Source organism: Arachis hypogaea, chromosome 10 (genome assembly GCF_003086295.3).
Source record: "Arachis hypogaea cultivar Tifrunner chromosome 10, arahy.Tifrunner.gnm2.J5K5, whole genome shotgun sequence".
In the NCBI taxonomy this organism is placed as follows: domain Eukaryota; kingdom Viridiplantae; phylum Streptophyta; class Magnoliopsida; order Fabales; family Fabaceae; genus Arachis; species Arachis hypogaea.
The window spans coordinates 105,965,674-105,989,716 of NC_092045.1; the positions used below are offsets into that span (position 1 = coordinate 105,965,674).

General features: G+C 34.2%; 1 protein-coding gene across 4 annotated transcripts; it reads left to right on the forward strand.

The window, feature by feature from the left end:
* Nucleotides 1-16,883: 16,883 nt before the first annotated feature.
* LOC112716305 (uncharacterized) lies at nt 16,884-23,033 on the forward strand. Of its 4 annotated transcripts, none has more exons than XM_072205335.1 (9): nt 16,884-17,206; nt 18,481-18,727; nt 19,583-20,015; nt 20,498-20,590; nt 20,787-20,969; nt 21,067-21,169; nt 21,296-21,478; nt 21,755-22,356; nt 22,443-23,033. In XM_072205335.1, the coding sequence occupies exons 3-9, from the start codon at nt 19,968-19,970 to the stop codon at nt 22,902-22,904; spliced, it is 1,674 nt and encodes a 557-aa protein (XP_072061436.1). In that variant the 5' UTR covers nt 16,884-17,206; nt 18,481-18,727; nt 19,583-19,967; the 3' UTR covers nt 22,905-23,033. The 4 variants fall into 4 exon arrangements, with proteins under 4 accessions (XP_072061436.1, XP_025623971.1, XP_072061435.1 ...); XM_025768186.3 differs by having other exon boundaries at nt 19,583-19,759; XM_072205334.1 differs by lacking the exon at nt 16,884-17,206 and adding an exon at nt 17,936-18,346 and having other exon boundaries at nt 19,583-19,759.
* Nucleotides 23,034-24,043: the final 1,010 nt, after the last annotated feature.

A 24,043-nucleotide genomic window follows, 5' to 3' on the forward strand; every position in this document is an offset into this window, starting at 1 on the left:
TATCCGAACTTTTTTTAAAAATATAAGGATTTAATTAAAATATAAAGATTAATTAAAATGAATTATGTGAATTGCGTCTTAGATACTTAATTGATAGGTTTGGTATGTTGTATTTGAATTTCATTTGACTTCTTTAGTATAATATTTATTATTAATAGTATTTATGTGATTATTATTACTTGTAAATCTTTGATATATGATTTTAATGAATAAAAACAAAATTTTCTTGAATTTTCTTTAAAACTGGAATGCGATATCGATATAAAGGCTCAATATTAAATAGATAATAAAAGAAAGCAAGTCAGTAACAATTTACTTTTTGTACGATCATGACGTGTTGGAAGTTGGATTGTTACATATCTTCTCCCAGGCCACCGAATGGCCTGCTTCTGTTAGACCGATGATCTTCTTCTCGTGATCGCTGTCTCGATTGACTATGTGTCACGCGGTTGTGGACCACGCTGGCCAACCTTTTGTGGTTTGGGGGGTTACTATGGTTCTAAGGCTCAGGCTGGGTGTTAGGTTCTAGGTTTTGGTTGGGTGGCTCCTCTTGGACATCTGCCATGTTGTCGGGGTGTCAACGCTCCCCATAGACGACACCAATGTACAAAAATGTACCTGAAAGGTCAGAGTGCTTATTTAAGTGAAAAGGGATCGGGTATTCATTGGTCTGACAGGATGACAAGGCTGGATTCAACGAGCGTGGGGGTGGTACCTGCAAAGGTACTCCGACACCTAAGTCAGAGAGCTATGGAAGGAAGGGTTTAGTGTGTAAGGTTAAATGATGGGTTAAATACTTTTTTTGTCCCTAACGTCTTGGGTCAAAATAAAAATTGCCCTGACCTTATTAATATCATCTTCAAAGTTACTGAATGTTTTAAAATCATCCCTTTGAATCTAAAATTATAGTTGATGGTTGTTGAAGTGTTATTTGATCTGAAATTTCTGTTGATTTATTTTGTGGTTGTTGTTGTTGCTGAATTGTTGCACAAAGAAAAGGGTTCAGGTGGAAAGAAAAGGGTTGGGGGTAGTGGGTACATGGTAGTGATTTAGGATGATGAACTGGTAATAGAGAGAAAGAATGTGTGATGGTTATGATGGAAGTGGTGATGACGATAAGGGGAGAGAGAGAGAGAGAGAGAGAGAGAGAGAGAGAGAGAGAGAGAGAGAGATGCGTAGCGATGGTGATGATGATGCAGAAGTTAGTAGTGAAGGTGGAAAGGTTTTTTTTTTTATTTTTGTTTAAGGGCAAAATTGTATGAAAAATATCGTTTATAGACAAAAAAATGAATTTATAATGTTTTGTAACGTTGAGGATATTTTAATAAGAAAAAAAGGTCAGGAACGATTTTGATTTTGACCTAAGACCGTAGGGACAAAAAAAATACTTAACCCTTAAATGATCATACCTGAGAGAGCAACTAAGCTCTCCTTTTATAGCCAGCGTAGGTTGTCTTATCTTAGAAAGTAGGGGTCCCGCTATCCAAGATTCTAGTGGAATTGTTGGAATCTAGAATTGTTATAGATGGGCCCGTTGTAAAAGGCCCATGAGGGACCCGGATGGTCGGGTCTGTAACAAAAAAATTTAGGTAGAATTATATAGATTCTGTATAAGATTTACATAAATACTTGCTAATCAACAGGAGAAATGTCGATAATGATAAATCGAAGGCCGTTATATAGTTGCCAAGATCAAAGGAAGATTCGACACAAAGGGATGTGGAAAAGAATTTAACACTTCTTCATCTACCTCTCTTCTTCTTCATCTTCTTCCAAGAAGCTTGATGTCAACAACAATGACGACACTTCAAAGGTCTCTGAAAGCACATCGTTAGGTTCAGGGTTGATGATCACCAAGCCTACTGCCACCAGAAAAAAGTGCATGGTAATTGTTCATTTTTCTTCTACAACAACAACCGCAACGACAGTTGGCGGCGGTTTGCAAGAAACTAGCGATGTTTACATTTCTGTTTGTTCTTCGTTTGAGTGAAAGGTTTCAAGATCCAAATCTGTTGGTTGTGAAAGCTTTTTCAGTGACTTCTTTAATAGAATCTCAAACGGCTTCCGTGATTGCACTCTTAGAAATGTTGAATGAAGGAAATCATAATAAACAACATGATGATGCCTAATTCTTCTTCTTGGGTTTCTTCCGATCATGCAAGCGTTAGAAGTTGAGTAGTTGGGCATTTGCAAGTCCCATGAGAGCTTTCACCAGCAGCAACAAAGAAAATCGTTTTTGGCTTAGGATTTTGTTTCTGGTTGATTTATTATAACTCCGTACATGAAAGTTCATCAAGGGCTCTTTTTTATTATTATTATTATTATTATTATTATTATTATTATTATTATTATTATTATTATTATTATTATTATTAAATGAGTCTATTTTTTATTAAGATTTTTGTTCATTGTTTATATTTAATTTTTATTCTGGTGTTTAGTTATGTTTTTTGCAATTTCTTCATAGAATTCGGTTCTTTTGAAGGTAATATTTTTTTTCTGTTACTAAAATTCTTGTTAAGATTGTGCCATTATTGATAAAATCGATTTCTCCTTGGTGATTTTTGCTGGAACTGAAAATTATTTTCAGGATTAGAGTTTCGTTCTTGTCAACTACACATTTTTGGTACCTCAAAGTTGATCATTGGCTTTGCGACAATGATAAAGATTTCTTCTTCTTCCCCTCTGTGACGTCGAAGCGGAAGTGAGGAGGAGAGTGTTATGAGAGAAGTAGGTAATACAACGGCGTCGTTTCATTCAATGCCACTCACAGTCTCACCCTAAAAAATAACGTTGCTTTAATGCTGACCTAGAACTTAACGTGGCAGGTCAGCTTTTGTTAACGCCGTTCGTAATAAAATTAACAGAAAGACTAACATGACTAAACTAAAATTTTTGGAGGATAAATTTGATTAAAAAATATTTTGGAGATCAAATTAGAGATCGCGTTATTTTTTAGAAACTAATTTGACTATTCTAACTATTCAAAAGTGTAGAATCTCTTGATGCTAGAAAAGCATCCATATTTGTTATGCATATAACCTCACAAAAACCACAATTTAAGTTAGGACAAGAACACACCTAATAGCAAAGAATTCACAATGAACCATAGAAGTATAAAATTTTTATTACAAAATGTATTTTCTTTTTCAAAATTTAATAGTAAAAAAATTTGTATGCGTGTGGTGAAAAATATATCATAAATTATTCTGAATTAGTAGGTGAAATTATTATAAATGAAATTTATTTGAGATATATTCTCATTTGTATTTTTATTTTTTTTACCAAAAATAAGAAGATTCAAATCTGTAATCTTTTAGGTGAGTATGAGGAGACTATGTTATTTAGGGTGTGTTTGGGGGTTTACGTTGAGAAATAGAAAAGCCTGTTTGAGCGTCTTGAACGTCTCATTGTTAATGTTTGGCAACTTTTTGGAACCCCTAACCCAGAAGTGCTTTCACCTCTGAAGGTACGTTCACGTGAAGCTAAAAATTCTAGCTTTTGCGTTCACGTTGGGAAGGTTAATTATCGTCGGAGGAATTAGGTAAGAAATTTATTCTCTATCTACCAACTGTACCCTTCATTTCTTCTATAAAAAAAATGAACATAACCACATAATTTCACAGTAGTTCTCTATATGTTCTTGTTACAGATCTTTTTTTCCATCAAACTCTTTCAGATTTGTTTCCATCAGATTTGTTTCCATCACGGCCAAGGTAAAGATTTTAATTTTTTTATTTTTTTAATTCTTTCTTTCATATTTTAATTTTTATGTTTTTTATTGTATTTTTTTATTTATATGACAACTATTGTTGATATAAATTTTTATTTTTATTAATTTTTATGATATTTTTATTTTTTTATATAAATTATTTTTTCTATCCTTTATTGTACTATATTTATGTTGTGTATAAAATTTTTTATTATTTTATTTAATTTTATTCATATAAATTTTATTTACTTTTTATTATAAATTTTTTGTTCATATGATATATGTTGTTGGTTGTAATTATTATATACTATGTTTGTATGAATTTTTTTTGTTTTTTTAAATTTTTATTGTACTTCTGACAGTACTTTATTTTTGTTTTTATTATATATTAATTATACGTAACAAAAGAGTTATAAATAATAAAAATTTATAGTCCAAAATGATACTAAATTAAAGAGTACTAACGGCACTAAAATAAATTATAAAATATTTTCTTTTTTTTGAGATTATAAAATGTATAGTACTTTCTTTTATATTTTTATTTTTCATTGCTTTTTAGTTTATATAAATTTTTTATCATTTACTGTTCTTTATGTTTAATATGTAAAGTGCCTTTTTTATTTTTATTTGACTTTGTTCTTTTTTATTTTTTACTTATTTTTATTATTGACCTTTTTTATATTAGTTTTTTCATGGTTCTAATCTCTCATTTATCTTATTAATTTTTTATGATATTTTTATTATTTCTTATTCATATGAATTCTACTTTTTTCTCTTTTATGCACTGTGTTTATATCTTATACAAAGTTTATTTTATTTTTCTTGTTTGATATAGTTTATATGAATTTTTTTATCTTTTATTATATTTCTTTTATTCATATGATGTATATATTGTTGGTTTTATAAAATTTTTTATTGTTTTTTATTTACGTGAGTTCTTGGTTTATATTTTATTATACTTTATTTTCGTTTCGGCTGAAATTTTATATTTTTTATTTGACTATGTAAAATTTATAATTATAATTTTCATATATTATATTTTATTGTAACATTTTTTATAATATAGATTAATTAATCCCATTAAAAAGGACAAACTAAATAAAAAATTATTCATAAGTATTAATAAAATTATGAATGTTGGATGCCAAAAAAAATTTATAAAAATAAAATTATTGTGAGTACGATATAAAAATAATATTAAATTAACATTCTCACGTTATTACTTGAAATTAAAAAAAAAGTAACATATTTGATTAAATATTCTTTTATATATATATATATATATATATATATATATATTTAAAATTTATATTTTTTTAATAGAATAATGAGTAACAATAAATCTCTAAAGACAAAAGCAACATGGAACATGGAGACTATTAAACAATTTATCCAAACATGCATATTTAGATCAAGTTGCTAAACAGCAAGGAACTACTCTTATAAAAAAAGGTTGAAAGGATGATTTGTCTCAATTTAATGAAAAACTAGAAAACAATATGATAAGATTCAATTAAAAAATAAGTGGGACGATCTTAAGAAGGATGGTCAGCATGGTAAAGCTTTTTGGCAAAAAAACGGGTTTAGAATGTGATTATACTAAACATACCGTTGATGCACCAAATGAATGGTGGGAGAAAAAACAATTGGTACATAGTAACTTATTATTAAAGCAAAAATTTTAACTTTAATTTTGGTAATAAATCTTGTGTTGATTAGTTGTACACATGCAGAAAAATTCCTTCTATGAAAGATTCAGAAATAAAGGACTTCCTTTTAAAGATGTGTTTTTGTTTTTTTGAATAAATGAGCTCAACACAGTAATGTGGAGCGACAGAACAAAAGAACTCAAATAATAAAGCAACAAACAACCTGAACACAATCCCTATTGTTATCTTTGGCATTGCCATTAGGGGTAGCAAACGGGCCTAAACCCGCCGGGTCGGCCCGCGTAACCCGCCAAAAAAGGCGGGGTGGGCTGGAAAATCGGGACCGCCAAATAGCAAAAGCCCGCCTAACCCGCACCGCTTAAACCGCGGGTTTTGGCGGGCTTTGGCGGGGCGGGGCGGGCTTCCCCGCCGGGCTAAGGTTTTTTTTAGTGATGGAGTATTTTTACAATTTTTTTCCTAAAACCTAACTTCCCCTAACCTAACTTACAAGAGTATGAAGATAAAAATTGAGTGTTTTGAATTATGTTTATGTTATTTTGGAGACAATATTTATAATTATGTTTTGGATTATGTTTATTTTGCTTTGGAGAGAATATTTATACTTATATTTTGAATGAAAATTTGGTTTATAATTATATTTATTAGATATTTATAATTACAAAGACTTTAATATTTGTGAATATAAAAAATATAATTTTTATGCCATTAGAAATTATAAATTTATTAATATAGTTGTGAAATTATATATATTACTTAGTAGTTAATAGTAAAAAAAAAAGAGGAGCTTTGGCGGGCTAAGCCCGCCAGCCCGCCAGCCCGCAGTTAGGCGGGGCGGACTAGGATTCTAGGACCGCCTAATTAGGCGGGGCGGGGCGGGCCAACCCGCCAAAGGGCGGGCTTCTGGCGGGGCGGGGCGGGCTTCCCCGCTTGCCACCCCTAATTGCCATCAACAACAGAAGGGATCAGCACTACGCCACTTTCTATAATTGGTCAAACATTTGTGAAACACCTCTTGAACACCTGCTTCATTGTTGTTAAATATCCGCCCGTTTCTCTCAAGCCAAACATTCCATATGACTGCAAAAAAACATATGAGCCACTTGTTGCGCTCCTCTTTCTTGCTAATGACTCCCGTCCAACTCTCAAAGTGCTCTTTCAGTGAACCCGGAACACACCATAACCTCCCAAATTTAGATAGCCATTCACACCACACCTGCCAAGTAAACTCACAACCAAAAAACAAGTGGTGAATATGTTCCATATCTTTTTTACACAAGATACACATGTTATCATCGTGGTTAATAATACCTAGTCTATGTAATATTTCTTTAGTATTTACTCTTCCTATTAAACCAAACCAGATAAATAACTCCATTCGTGGCGGAACCAAACATTTCCATATAGTTCTGGTGAAACTGTAGCTGGTAATATCCTCTAGTAGCGTTTCTGACTGCAGTACCTGCACAAAAGAGTTAGTTGAAAAAATGCCTTCTTTGTCAAACTTCCAAACAACTCTATCTTGCGTATCACGTGCTATCTTTATTAGTCTTAAAGTCTCATGTAATTGATCCACTAGTTCCAACTCCCATTGATATAATTCTTGCCTCCACTGGAAGTTCCAAATCCACTCTAGCCCATCCCAAAACCCACAATCCCCTATAACAGATCCTGTTTGGTTTGAAACAGAGAAAAGCCTTGGAAAACGCATCTTAAGCGAACCATTTTGTAGCCAAACATCTTTCTAAAATCGAGTCCTCCTTCCATCACCCACCTCTATAGCTAACCCAACAATCATCTTATCTCTCACATTATTGTCCTCAAACTGCAACTGACAGATATCCTTCCATGGTCCTCCTCGACTAGGCAATGTCTGAGCGGACAATATCCTATTGGGGTTCAAGTTATGACAAGAGCATACAACCTTCTTCCATAATAGACACTCTTCTTTTGAGAAACGCCACCACCACTTGAAAAGGAGAGCTGTGTTCCTCATCACGGCATCACCCACCCCCAATCCTCCCAACTTTTTAGGAGTCTGAACCACTTCCCACTTGACAAGTGCTATTCCATGTCTGCCTTCCTCCTTGCTCCATAAAAATTTTTTCTGCAACGAAATCAACTTTTCTGCCACTGCCTTCGGCATCTTGTACAGACTCAAATAGTACACCGGCAAGCTATTCAATACAGACTTAATCAAGACTAGCTTACCCGCTTTGTTAAGGACTTTTGCCTTCCATAGACTAAGCTTCTCCTCGACCTTATCAATGATCGGTTTCCACGTGCTGACCCGCCTTGGGTTTGCTCCCAAGAAAATGCCAAGATATCTGATTGGAAGGTTCGTCTCCTTGCACCCCAATAAATTGTACATATTGTATGTCCATGGCTGTTCGCAATTGATTGGGATGAGACGGGACTTATCGAAGTTTATACTTAATCCCGACATCATCTCAAAGCACCTCAGCAATCTGGCAAAGTTTCTGATGGTCTCCTCCTCCGGTGGACAGAATAATATAGTGTCATCTATAAACTGAAGATGTGACAGCTCTATATTATCCTTGCCAACCAGCAAAGGCGAAATACGTCTGTTCCTAACTGCCTCTCCCACCATCCTATGCAAAACATCAACTACCAGAACAAACAAAAATGGTGACAGTAGATCACCTTGTCTCAGACCCCTCTCCATCTTAAATGGTCTAGTTGGTGAACCATTTATCAAAATCGACATCGAGGCTGTACCAATACACTCCTTCACCCATCCCCTCCACCTCCAACCAAAGCCCATTTTTTGTAGCACAATATCCACAAAGCTCCATTTTACCCGATCATACGCCTTCTGAAAGTCTAATTTAATGATCGCCGCTTTCTTCTTCCTCGTCTTTAACCATTGTACAGTTTCGCATGCTATGAGTGCTCCATCATGAATTTTCCGTCCCTTCACAAACGCACTCTAAGTCTTCCCTACTAGTCCTGGCATCACTGACCTCATCCTTCGGACCATCACTTTAGAGATTACTTTATACATGCACCCAACCATGCTAATCGGCCTTAGATCCTTAATCTCCTTGGCGCCAATGAACTTAGGTGCTAGTGCCACCCACGTGATATTCGAGTCAGTAGGCAACCTTGACGACCGAAAAAAGTCCAGCACAGCTGATGTGAACTCAACACTAATATCATCCCAACACTTTTTAATGAAATTCATGTTATACCCATCACTTCCTGGAGCCTTGGATGATTCACAATCCCAAACTGCCTCTCTATCTATTGTAGGTATTCTCTCCAATGCTGCTGACTCTTCTTCATTAATCTGATTTACTAAACCATCCCTAAACCCTACGATCGGCGATCTCTCTTGATGATACAAATCCTTATAAAATTCTCTGATAGCAATCTTGATCCGAGCTTGATTTCTTATCAATCTTCCATTGATTACTAAAGCGTCAATTCTATTATTCCTCCTTCTTGCCGATGCCAAGTTATGAAAGTACCTAGTGTTTTTATCCATGTCCTTCGCATGTCTGGATTGAGACATTTGCTTCCAGTGTATTTCTTTTTTCACATACCACTGCTTGCAGCAACTTACCAGCGCATTCCTTCTAGCCTCTACGGTCCCATCATACACTCCATTACCAGTCATGTCATCTATCTTCTTAGTCTCCTCTTCAAAACGCTGAATTTTCTTATCCATGTCACCGAACTTGTCCTTGTGCCATCTCCCCAAAGGCATTGTTAAGGCCTTCAGTTTCTCTGTGAACAGCATCTCGCCAAGATTCCTCCATGCCTCCCTGACCATTCTTAAAAATCCTTCATGTGTAAACCAAGAGTCTAAACTTCGAAAAGGTCGTGGTCCACATCTGACTTTGGAACCCTCGACTATGATTGGGCAATGATCCGACAAGCCTCTCGATCCACCTTTTAACCGAATCTCCGGGAATTCCTCAATCCATTCCACACTCAATAGAGCTCTATCGATTCGACTGCAAGAGCGCCCTCTGAACCATGTAAATTTGCGATCGTTCAGTGGTAAGTCCACTAATTGCATATCTTGGACCCAAGCCTTAAAATCTTCTGCAGACGCTGTTAATCTGTTCTTATCTTTCCTCTCTTCAATCTGTATAACTTCATTAAAATCTCCCATGTAGCATATTGAGACTTGACATAACCCGGCTAAAAAGCTCAGTTCCTCCCACACAGCCAGTTTTTCCACTCTAGTATGAGCACCATATACTAAACAGAAAGCACAATTGAATTCATTTTTTTGATAGGACTCCTTCAATACATAACCATCTCTCCCCTTTGTAACAGTTATTCATTTTAAACAGCAATTCATCCCACATTAATAATAGACCTCCGGACGTGCCTTCCGACCCTACAAACTCCCACACCACAGCATCACTCCCCCAAATATTAGCTATATCAAACTTAGTCACAATTTGCATCTTAGTTTCAACCAAACCTAACATATTCAGTTTTTGCTTCTTTTTTAATTCTTTCACCATACTCGACTTTCCAACACCTCGTAACCACCTAACATTCCAAGTGCTAAAAAATCATTTTAAAATATTATTACACACCTTATTCAGTTTTTTTGGGTCTGCATCTCCGTGCCTTTTCTTTCTGCTTTGCCAACCTCCTCTTTTGAGCTAGTGCTTCGTTTTGCTCTTGAAGAATGGCCATGATGTCATCTTTGTCGTTGTACTGCACTGCTCCTAATTCAACCGCCAATTCCTACGTCTTCCTGTTTTCAAGCATCTACTCCTCCCGTTCCAAATCTTTTATTTTACTGTTTCCCTATTTTTCGGCATCAATATCCACCACTGCCCCAGTCCCAGTACCGCTTCCATCAAGTCCCGTACCACCGACTGTCATACAGTCACCCATGGCGTCTCTACCATCCTTCACAAAGCTTTGTTGAAGGTCCGTAGTACGACTAGTATCTATCCGGCTCACTACAGGTCTGCCCATGGCTTTCTCCCCTGGCCCACGATTCCTTGGGGATTGAAACCTCACTACCGGCAGCACTAGTCGGCTCTCCTCATCCATCGTGCATTCCATGAAGGGGTTCTCATCGCGCGAAGCTCAAGCGCCGCCTTTACCATTGCAGGCCCGCTATCATACTCGCCTTCAGAATCCCATCGCTTCTCCGCGGTTCTGACTCTCCGTTGCTGACCAAATCAGGCACGCTGTCCCGAATTTGATTCGCCTGATCCACCCGATTCTGAGCAGCATCGCAAAGCCCAGGAGTGGATGAGAGCTCTACCCGACTTGGAATGACTCGACCCGAATCCACCAACACCAGCCCACCACGTCGAGCATCTTCAGTATGCAACGGGCTTCTGTTTAAGCTAGTTAGGCTCAAACTTCCTCCATTTGCATAATTTGCACAAAACACTCTATTGGGCCATCCAACAAGCCTTTTTTGCTCTCCTTTTTTCCTCCAAGAGTTACCTGTCTTCAGCCCATCCTTGCTGTAATCCCAAGTAATAGTATTTTCGGATTCAACATCATTTATTAGCAAATCATTGTATCCCTTCAAATCAGCACTTCCTTCTAAATTAGGATCGTCGGTTTCTTTTTATTTTTGAAATTGAATTAAATTGCAATAACTCCATTCATTCAATATGTTTTCAAAAATTACTATCCTACCCTCATCCACTTCTTCTTTCCTTGGCATCGCCGTCATCAGCTCAACCACCAGATCCCTGCTTTCCACCGGCACTATGGTACTCGAACTGCTAGCAACCAAATTCTCGCATGATTTTAAGGGATTAGAACTCCTGACCTCTCGAAACTTACATTCCCGTTCGTAACTCTCCTATCCCACCTTTTTAATTAGGATGTCGAATCCACTAGTTCCAATTGTGATGTGAATCCACTCTTTAATTGTGTCCAAAATACAAGTATAGATTTGTACCCGTTCCACACTAAACGACAGGCATGATTCCGTGGCTTCGTCACACCCATTAACTTCTCCCCACTGGCTTCCTATTATCTTGAACGTCTCTGCTGACCACATGTGCAGAGGGACCCCAAAGCACTCTAACCATAACCTTCGAGTTTCGCTGCGCTCCTCCTCATCCCATTTCCAGACGTTATGAAAAAGTTGCAGCAAGTTATTCATTTTGAACGTGTAAGCTTCTTCTGCACTCAAAACGCTATCAAAGGTCATGAGTGCTTTGTAGGTTCTAAGTTCTCGTACTTGTATAACCTGAGGGAAGTTCTTTCCAATTATAGTCTTTAAGGATCTATAGTCAATAGTCTTTGTCGTTCCGCCTACTAGACTCCTCTGTAGCCACTCAAGATTCTCCTTTGCCACAGGAACCTCCATCTTCTTTGTCCACTCATTGCCACGTGGATCTTCTTTTTTCTCTGCTTCTTCCTGTTTCCTCTGCTCTTTGATATTCTTACCTGAAACCCATGTTGAGATTGATGATGAACAATTTTTCGGCCATCGCCCTCCACTTTATGTCTCTTAACATTTTCCACTTCATTTGTTCATCTATACCTCGCTTCTCTTACTGAAACAACCTTTCCTCGTAGCCTCATTCTATTTATCTCCGCAATAGCTTTTGTGGCTCCACCCTTCGTTGTATACCGGATGAATGCAAAAATGTATATATTACCATCTTTTATTTTCGTGAGAGATAAATATCATTTATTCGATGAACAAGTGATACAACTCCCTCTTTGATATGTCTTCAAGAAGATGATCTACAAAGATAGAGAACGATTCATTTTCCAACCTACAGTACTCTTCTCGATTCCAAACCCTCGGATCTCTACTAAATTGCCTAATTCTACCCTCCTTGTGTTTCCCAACCCCCATCTCTCTCTCTCTCTCTCTCTCTCTCATTTTTTCCCAAATACTCACTCTTTTTGTCACTTTCTTTTTCTCAAATTTTTTTCTCTTATTTTGTTAATTTGCTCACATTACAATGACCCCTTTGAGAATTTTTACACCTTTAATTTTTTCAAGTACACATCTCCACTTATAGCATACTCAACAAATTCTTCCATTACTAGCCTTAAAGAAGAATTGAAGAAAGGGTTCCTTTTTAAAGATGAATTAACTATATTATTTAAAGATGTTATGGCCGATGACAAGTTTGTTTGGGCTTCCTCATCTGGAATGTTACCTAGTGGCATAGAAGAAGATGGTGATGGATAATTGGATATTGACCATACTTTGAGGAAGATCACGTTGATATAGAAGAATGGTTTCTGGATATAGTAAAGAAGGTATAGGTGCTAGTGTGGAAGTTAGTTCTGAATTTCAACACATAAATCTTAGCTCTTCTCAAGAAAATAACAGTCAAAAGAGTATGGAAAAAAGAAAGAGAGATGTGGTTTGTGAAACAGCAATAAAAAAAATTTAAAGTCCCTGCCTCAAAGCAAATTGCAGATGCAATAAGTAGAATTGCCTTTACATCTGAATCACACTCAACTATTGTGTCCACATTTCTAGTACCTGGTGCATCTATTGGGAAAATAATGACTGAGATTCAAAAGATAGAAATGATCACTAGTGATCCCGATTTTCATAGTTGTTGTTGTCAACTAATGATGTTTAAACCTGCTAGAGAAATGTTTATATCCTTACAAGGATACAAGCAAAGATTGTTGGATTGGCTCAAACATGCAGCATATAATCCACTACCATTTATGCAAAATTAATTTTTTTTTTGTGAGTTTTTCATGCAAAACTAATTAAGTTATTATTGTACTCCATTTTAATTTATCCATGAATTTTTTGTTATGCTAGGATAAGACAATAAAAAAGTTTGTGTGTTGTTTATTTATTATTTTATAATATAATATTTGTGGTACTTAATTATTGTTCTTATTATATATAATTTATTTCTTAGCTTGGTATTGATAAGAATTTATTTATATTTTTATGTAGGACTTAATTTCTGTTAATTAATTTGGAATGAACATAGAATATTTATTTGAAGAGTATGAAAAAGAACAACATGAAAAATCAAAATTACTTTCCATTATAAAAGAAGAAACAGATGAAATTATAAATATTTTTGCATTAATTGGTCAATATGTAGTCAATTATCTGTGCAAAAAACCATGCAAAATTAATGAACAAATAGGGTATTTATGGGTGCAAGAAATTTTATGTGGCCATGGTATTCGTTGTTATGAAATGTTTCAGATGAAAAAACATATTTTTCCTATTTTGTGATGAATTAGTTGAACAAGGATTAAAATGTACAAGACAAATGGGAGTTGGTTATAATGTTCTTAAATACGGTTGGTCATGGAGTGGATAATAGGATGATACAAGAAATGTTTTAACATTCTAGAGAGACAGTAAGTAGACATTTTTATAAGGTATTGGTTGCTTACTTGAGATTATCTATTAGATATATTAAGCCATTGGATCCTAAGTTTCAGAATGAGAATGTTCATAGCAAAATAAAAAATGACCAATGATATTGGCCATTTTTTAAAAATGCTATAGGAGCAATTGATGATACTCATATCCCATGTGTAGTTAGCCCAAGTGATCAACCCAAATTTATTGGAAGAAAAGGATATCCAACGCAAAATATAATGGCTGTATGTGATTGGGACATGTGCTTTATTTTTGCTTTACCTGGATGGGAAGATACTGTGCATGATGCTCGTATATTTGATAATGCTATTACAACTCCTACCATGAATTTTCCGCATCCTTCCCCAGGTTAATTTTTATCATTTTCTTACAAATAAGCTATATTTACTTGGTTATCATGTAACTAATTTTTTTTTCTCATTAGGTAAATATTATTTGGTAGATACGGGTTATCCAACACCGAAAGAATATATTGGTCCATATAAATTTGACGTTATCATCTTGCAAATTTTAGACGTTCTTCTGGATTTACAAATCATAATGAAGTATTTAATTATTATCACTCAAGCTTAAAAAGCACAATAAAAAGGACTTTTGGAGTGTGCAAAAATAGATTTGCTATTTTGCGACATATGTCCAAGTTCAAAATTAAAACTCAAGTGCAGATAGTGTGTGCAACAATAGCTATTCATAATTTTCTTAAAAGACATTCTGAAATAGATACTGAGTTTAATCAATATGAACATGCAAACATTCTTGATGGAGAAGATAATAGTTATGTTGATGAAAGTTCAGATCAAACTCTAACCATTAGCTCTTTTGTAGAAATAGATCATGTTCGAGACTTGATTAGAGATCAAATTATTAATCACATGCAGTAGAAATAATAATGTTCTTATGTACTAATTTTGTATAAGATATTCTTTTTATGTATTTCATTAGTGTTTTATCTTTTAATTTAATATTTATTAGTGTTTTTATGTATTAAAATATATTTTGTTAATTTTTATATGTTAGTTTAATTTAGTAAGTAAATATTAATTTTATTATAAAATAAATTAATAAGATATATTTAAATATTTAAAGTAAAATAATAGAATAATATAAAAAATTATTTTAATTGATGTCTCTTTTTAGTAATTTTTCATATAAAAGTAATTTTGAGTAGTATAATCCAAACAATATTTATTTTACTATAATCCATTTTGATATAAAGATTGTTAAACATAAATCACGTTAATACAAACTTACTTTTCATCAAAATCAAGTTTACAAAATTAATTTTATGCAAACCTCATTTACAAATTGTAATCCAAACACACACTTAAGCGATAGCTCATTGGTCTTTTGTATTTTTAATTGATGCATTGTTATTTGGAAAAAAAATCGTATATTTAGTTTTATAATCAAACTTTTTAAGTAATTAATTAAATTTTATAAAGATATAATAAACTTACATTTACAACTAAAAATAAAATGCATATAAAAAATATAAAAATAAAGTGATTACATATTTAATGAATTTTTTATTTTGATTATTATGTTTAAAATTTTTAATTATTTTAATGGTTGATTAATTTGTTAAAAAAAATATGTAAAACACGTTTCACACACACGAATAATAATAATAATAATAATAATAATAATAATAATAATAATAATAATAATAATAATAATAATAATAATAATAAATTTTAACAACCAATTTAATTCATGGAAATTTTTTTAATCACAAATATTGGAAGGTGTTGATACCTTGTCCTAATTTATAAAGTCAAATTCAATAAAAACAAAAGGTCCATTCTAAAAGATGATTTTTACTGGATACCTACTTCTTTGAGAGATTGGATACGACTAAAGGGATCGGCTTATATTTATCTAAATAAGTAATTATATTTCCAAATTTTTCCTACTATCTTTACTCTTCTAAAAGATAAGAACCGAACAAACTTCCAAAATATAAGATAAGATAAAAGTACTGCCACTGCCAGGAAAATCATCAAACTTTACTATAAATACACTGACATCTGCAGTATAACTCATGTTCTAATATACTGAAAATCTGCTTAAAGTCCTTGTTAACTTAAGCATCGGAGTCTTTCACCCCCTACTTCCTCACGAGGAACTCGGACAGGCAGGGCAAAGAATTCGATGGTTTCAGAACGACCATTAAATAGTCCCATAACAAAATATATTTTTTAAGTTTTTAAATAACTGCTAAATAGTCGGTTTCTAATTTTAATTACAAATTAACCCCATATATTTTATTTAATCATAAAAACTATTTTTTATTTTATAAATTATTATTTTATTATTTATCTATTATGTTTATTAATAATAAAAAACAAAAACAATAACGAATTAGATCTTCTATTGAACATAATAACTTTTTGGCAATCCAATCGATTAAAAGTTTATCTTTGATCCATTACATATGTCGAGGATTTTGAAATCGTGTTTCTTAGAAAATCAATCGATTGGATTAACAAAACAATCGAATTTCAGGTTTATCACAACTCAATCGATTTATAAACCATTAGTCACGGCCCGATTCAAAATTTATAAAAACGATTGAGTTATGGAAACCTGAAATTCAATAAATTGTTTTGTTAATCCAATTGATTGATTTTTTAAGAAAGACAATTTCAAAATCCTCCAATGATGTAATGGATCAAAGAAACTTTTAATCGATTGGTATTGCCAAAAAGTTATTACGATTAATGGAAGATCTAATTCGTTATTGTTTTATTTTTTATTATTAATAAATATAATAGATGAATAATAAAATAATAATTTATAAAATAAAAAATAATTTTTATAATTAAATAAAATATACGAGGTTAAATTATAACTAAAATTAAAAACGGACTATTCAGCCGTTAATAAAAATTTAAAAAACATGTTTTGTTATGGGACCATTTAACGGTCCAAACGTTTTGTGACTATTGAATTCAGTGCCGACAGACGGTATCTTGATATCAACAAGTCGAAAAAACCTAAATCTCATGTTACATTTCAAAAAATAAAGAATTATTTTCACGTGAAATTAATAATTTAAAATTGTTCATTTATTTTAATGTGAAGTTAATAATTTAAAATTGTTAATTCTCTTAGCAAAACCTAAAATATAAAAACAAGAAAATCATAGAAAAATAAATAAATTAATTAATAAATAAGATACATAAAAGAAAGAAGAAGAGGCAAAGTGAATGGCCAATTGCCGTAAATGCCTCTCATCAGAAACAAAGCGCAGCAAGACACGGAGGAGAACGGTGAGGCGACGGGTAGAACGCCGGCGGCGCGACGCAAGCAGAGGAAGGCCGCTACCGCGGCGGCGCTGGCATGACCCCAAGCGGCAACGACAGCGACGCGAATCCAAGGCAGCGGCGGCGCCAGCGAACCGCGGTGGTACTGGTGCGACGACGGAGAGGAGAAGCAGCGGTGGTGGACGCTGGTTCCGGTGGTGATTTGTGGCAGGTACTCCTCCTCCTCCTCCCTTTCTTTCCATTTTGCTCCATGTGTTCATGTTTGTGTAACTGTTGCGAAAATGAATTATATGATATGAATTTATCACCAATGTTTTTACTGCAAGATTTTGTTTGAAAATTATTGATGAGGATCACATCTTTCAATTATTTAGGACATTTTTTATTTAATTGATTTTTATCCTTGTTCCATTTTTTACTTTTGAAGTCTTCCTTTTCGTTGAATTTCTTTAGGGTTAAGTATACTTTTTTATCCTTGAACTTTGGCAAAAAGTTTTAAATATACCCCTAAATTTTATTTTGTTTCAATTTTGTTTCAAAAGTTTTCGATTTATATCAAATATATCCTTGGCGGCTAAGTTTTCAAAAAATTTAAGATCAATTCAACAACAATTTCATAAGAATAACCCTCAACATAAGCAAGTCAAACATAATTTTCATACATTATTATTATTAGATTGATCTTAAATCTTTTGAAAATTTAGGTGTCAGGGTATATTTGATGCAAATAAAAGATTTTTGGGACAAAATTGAAAGTTTGAAACAAAAATAAAACATAGAGGTATTTTTGATATTTTTGACAAATTTTAGTGACAAAAAATATACTTTACCCATTTCTTTAACAGATAACAATGAAATTAATAAAGTTAAATGCTTTGGGCGTTACAATATGATGGTAAACTGTGATATAAAAGCTTGTGCTTTCCGAAAACTTCATCTCATTGTTGACTTTTCTCATGATAATTGTTTTTCTATATTTGTCATTGCTCTATTTGTCATTTTTTTCTCTTTCCATTTTGTCTTTGAGCAAGCATTTGGGTTGGTGAAGAGTGATGGATAGTTTGGCCATAAAATTTCAGATCATTTCCTTTTAGGATAGAAGTGTTTGGACTCTTGAGACCAAATCTTAGAAGAATTGTTCTTATCTGGGGATAATTCTTAAGATAATTTATCTACTTAAAAGACAGAGAGACACAGGAGACATGCCTTGGGGATGATTTTCAGACCAATTTTTGTACCTCCGAAAAGAAAGAATGCCGGTGATGCGTCTCTACAGTCTCACTGGTTTTTCGATTGCAGGATAGGAACTAAGTGCTACATATCTGTCATCTTAGCATTGGTCAAAACGAATGTATATTGGCTAATTTATTTCTGTTTTCGTAACTTTTCTTATGAAAGATCTTCAATTTCGGGTACTGTTTTGCTGTTTTATGTGTAGTGATTGTATTCAATACTGATATTTTGTGTTTTTCTGGTTTTGTCTAGGTTTCATTAGAAAGATATCTGAGTTCTGGTATATGCAGCTATGATGGAAGATATACAAGAAAATTTGTTTCCTTCATCCTTGCCTAATGAACAACCGCTATCAATTGATGAGGAACTGTGGCTGATGGCTGAAGAAAGGGCCCAAGAGATACTGTGTATAATCCAACCAAATGTAATTTCTGAGGTGAATAGAAAGGAGATTATTGGATATGTCCAGAGGCTGATTACTGGTTACTATGGAGCAGAGGTTAGAATATTTTGAATTTTTTTTACCGAATTTATATATTTGTGATTTTTATTGGTGTAGTACCTTTGGCCATTTCTTTTAATTTATTGCTTTATATCCTCATAGTTAGTTGGGTCTCTTTTTTAGTGCTTGCTGCTCTAAGTGATTCGTATGCGTCAGATCTATTTTGTTTGTCCTATGAATGTTCTTTGATCTCTGTTCTGTTTAGGGATGTTCGGTTATCCTATCTTTTCCTTTTAAGAACAGTTACTTTCTATTATGATTGTTTTCTACATCTAGAAGTCATTGTACATTTTTTTAATTGATTATTATTATTAGGCTACGGCAACCTTCTTTTTCTTTTTGCCCTTGTATGCTGCTATCTTACTTTAGATCACTAGATTGACTTCTCTCCCGTTAGTTTTCGATATCTAAAATAGCCTTTAAAACCATGGAAGATAAAGTTGTAGTTTGCAAATCTGATGATCAATATGAACCCACTTCTCTTCAACTTTCCATGCTATTTTTGTTCAGTTCCCCTTAAACAGTACACTTCCTCATTAAAAGAAATTTACCATTTCGCAGCACGCCTGAACATATTTTTCCCTATCAGCCTAAACTTTGCATGTGGATCCTAAGATTATTTGTTGACTTGGGGATTAGAGTCATTGGACCCAATTTCTTAAAAGATTTCCCTTTAATTCCAAATATAGATGATTTTTTTAACCTACTTTTTGGTTCTGGTTGACTTGTCATTACTTTTAATTTAAAAGCTTCAAAGCTTTTAGGTATTAAGTTGATTTCATCATGATTATAAATTATACAGTTATTATAGCAGTGACCATATGAATGTTTTACCCCTTTTATGGGCTACAGGTCTTCACATTTGGTTCAGTCCCACTAAAAACCTATCTTCCGGATGGGGATATTGACTTGACAGCTCTCGGTCATGAAAATGCTGAGGAGGATTTGGCCCAAACAGTATTCAGTATACTTGAAAGCAGTGACAACACTGAATTCCAAGTGAAAGACGTACAGCATATACGTGCACAGGTTTAGAGCAAGTTTTCTGATTCTTTTCTGGTTCATTTTGTATGTATTGATATTGCTTTAACCATACAAGGTCTCTATTTTCTGTGGCTTGCTTGTGAGGTTCAATTATCGAGGCCTTCATTATCTTCCCCACGTCAGTCTCTACTGTCTACTAATTAACTGTGTTCATGGAATAAGCTTAATAAGATTTTAAGCATTCCTTTTATAGATGGATGCTATATGTGAGGCTTGGTTCTATTTGTCTGAAGAGGGAATGGTAAACTACCCTTTGTTTCTTGCTTTTGCTAAATATAAATGCATTGACACATGAGGAAACTGATAATAACTTTGTACCTTTGCCTTAGAGAGAGCAAGAGATGCAGGGTTTAACTTAGAGGTGCCTTTGCCTGTTAGATAGATGCTAGAATACCTGTACTGTTTCTTACAGTTTCATAGGTAATCCATTATTTCTGGAGTGTTACATCATGTTGGTAAGGAGTATCTGCACTGTCAGTTTTCTGTCTCTCTTAAGATATTAAAAACTAAAATTCTCCATGTTAGATGTGATCTCGTTTCATGAGTCTTTTACCTAATGCCTTATGCTTTTAGGATAGTTGGTCCTCAATATGGTATCAAAACCTCTTTTGACCTAGTTGGTTCTGTTCTTCATTTTTCTAAAGTTGAAATTTGCACAAGAAAATGAGGGTGCGCTTGTACAATTCCCCTACTTCATCTTGATGTTTGGATGATGGACTGCAGGTCCAGGTTGTAAAATGCACAGTAAAAGATATTGCGGTTGATATCTCGTTCAATCAGATGGCTGGACTCTATGCTCTGCGCTTTTTGGAGCAGGTAAAGTCTAATTTAAGCCAAGTCACGACTATTCATATTGTTTGATGTCTTCATAATATGGTCTATATGATAGTTTCATGGTTGCGCGTGACTGTAAATTTTTACAGTTATGTAAAAGCTGATCATTAAGGGAGAACTTATCAATGGCTTATCTTTCTAGTGAATATGAAATTTTATGCCATACCGTAAATCTCAGGTTGACCAACTTGTTGGGAAAAACCATCTTTTCAAACGAAGTATTATCTTAATCAAAGCTTGGTGCTATTATGAGAGCCGAATTCTTGGTGCACACCATGGCCTGTTATCAACATATGCATTGGAAACACTAGTTTTGTACATTATCAATCGTTATCATTCATCAGTGCGTGGTCCTCTAGAGGTATGAATCAATCTTGCATCAGTTTTGATTTGGTCCTTTCACCACTTCGATTTGCATAAACGTGAAGAATAAACCGACTGACTGCTACTGCAAGCAGGTGCTGTACAGATTTTTGGACTACTACAGTGCATTTGATTGGGAAAGTTATTACGTCAGTGTAGATGGTCCTAAGGCCTTATCTTCACTTCCAGAAATTAATGGTAAGTCATAAGTGTTATTGAAGCACATTATCAATTGGATTTATGTATGACTTGATGGGATTATTTATTCTTAATCTTCAGTACTTGATAATCCCAATTATGGGATTTTAATTGGGATTTTTGCAGAGACACCAGACTGTGAGCGGGGTGGTTTTTTGCTCAATAAAGAGTTTCTGAGAAAGTACAGAGATATGTGCTCTATATCAGCAAGAACATACGAGACTACAACCCATGAATTTCCCACCAAGCATATGAATATTTTGGATCCTCTAAGAAATGACAACAACCTAGGCCGTAGCGTCAGCCGAGGTAATATGGGCCACTAAAGCATCAAGTTATTACAAGGCATACTTTTGCTTGCATTTATTACTTGTGGGCTGATTTCATCCTGCATGATATTTTAAGGTCTTGGCATCAACACTCGCTCAAACAACTTTATAGATGTTCACATTTATTGGTGACATAAAATTTTATATATGATGCCTAAATAATTATACTAAATTTCATGAAGGTCTACATATTTAACTATTACTCTTTCAAATTGCTTACTTCTTTTCGCTTAGTCGTCAACCTTATTACCTGCAGGAAACTTGCATCGAATTAGATTTGCTCTATCCTTCGGTGCCCGAAAACTTAAGGAGATCCTTACACTACCAGGAGAAAAGATGGGTGCAGCACTAGAGGGGTTTTTCATGAACACTTTGGACAGAAATGGGAAAGGACAAAGGCCAGATATAGAAGTTCCTGTTCCTGCATTTGGTACTGGAAGATCTGAAGAATCTGTCCTCCTTGGAGATTGTGAAAGTTACTATGGTGCTCTACGCTATGTTCATTTGCATCGTAAGCATGCCATGCCATTTGCTGCATATCCAAGCACACGATTATCAGCTGCTCAGGCTGACATCCATGCGGTATTGATGCAGCAAAACTGGAACGTGTCTTATAAAAGGAGTAGTAACGTATATGTACCAATACACACCGATGTATATGTCCCGAGAAGCACAGATGTCTATGCCCCAATTCAAAATGATGTATATGTCCCTACAAAGATTGATGTATATGCCCCAGCACAGACCGATGTATATGGCTCAACACAGACATTCTATTGTCCGAAAGCTTCACAAGCTAGTTACAGCTTTGAAGAAACAGGAAAATCACGAGGAACTGGCACATACATACCTGACGTGGTATATACTGTCGTGTCAAACTTTTCTGTATCTGTTTACATTATGATAACTGACTATGTCGTCTCCAACATGGTTGAATCATGCAGGCTCATAACTCCCAATGGGATACGCGCATAAAGGGGAACAAATCAAGGAGATATCGTCCTGCGAAGCATAGTGTATCACCCAAATCACCTCAGAAAAAGCAACCATCTGAGGAGGTTCATTCCGACGAGACACCTGATGCAAATGGCAATTCAAGGTCATTTGAGCTTGCAAATGAAGAATTCCCAGTTCTTCCAAACATTTGCCAGGAAAGCATGTCAGAAGCCCAGGAGCCTGTCTCTTTCAATATCTCTGAGCAGGCCAGGAGTTCTTCCTCATCCGAACTCATTCTGGAGTTTGGAACTTACAGGAATTCAGAGGCACCTAAAGAATCAAGCATGCCAACAAAGGGTAAGAAAGAAAATTCTGATGTTCCATCATCTGAGGGAAGGTCGGCTGGTTGTTCCGGGGTGGCAGTACAGAGTAGAAAAGAATATATTGAGAATGATAAGAAGAGAGATTGACAGTATCTAACTTAGAGACAAGATATATTTTGTAGAATATACAGGATAACATCAGTTGAGTTTATATTGCACAGCTTTGTTACTGCAACTCTGATAATACCAAATTTAAGGTGATAGTCAATTTCTCCATTTCTTTTTAGAATTATTTCTTTCTCCTATTGATAGTTCAGGCTTCAAAGCCCAAGCCATTGGTATGTTGGTAATCTTGGAAATCATTATGTTGACCCAACAAATAACTCAAACAATTACCATTTTATATATCTATATATTAGAGAAATATTTGACGCTTTTAGTGAAACCATACTGACACGTGAGACAGTTACACTTGTGAACTGTGAATGTTCTAATTCCATTGAAATTTGAAGTAAATAATATCAGAACACTATGCAAGTCTGTAACAAAATAAAAGTACATTAAAGTCAAGTCTCAAAAAAAAGGGAAGAGAAAAAATAAGGTTGATCATCACCTAACCTCATTGGCTTTCCTTTTGGTTGAGGAATGTGGACAAGTTTTGCATCCTCCCCTTTTAGCCTTTTACCAACCACCATCCATCAAGGCATAGTATCAACACTTACAAGTTTCAACACGCTATATAATATTCCAATTTCAATAAATTTGAAGAAAATTACATATAACAAGTTTTTTCGTCTGAAAATTTGAATGTCATGAAAGATTTAGCCTATATATAAGTGATTCATGTTTGGCAATGAGATGAGTTTTATTTAAAATAAAATAATTAAATATTCTTATTCAGAAGGAAACATGAAATCTGAATTAGATACAATCACTTCGAATGTTTTGAATGTAATATTTTGGTTTATCGCCTCACCAGTTGACTCTTATAAAAGGTGTACCGGTTATGTTACCATGAAGTATTGATTAATCAAATGGGTTATGCAATGGAAAAGGTACACAAATTGGGTAATCATGTTATTGAATACATTATATTAACTAGTAAAAAACAGGTGAAGTGGTTCTAATACTACGCATAAACATGATACCCAATAACCAAACTATTTCATTTAGGTTTTAAAAAAGACAATTTTCATTAATTGTCTCATTTTTTATGACTATTAACAAATTTTAGGGTCAAACTTTAACAACTACTAATTTATATTTGTCTAATTCTATTTTTACCT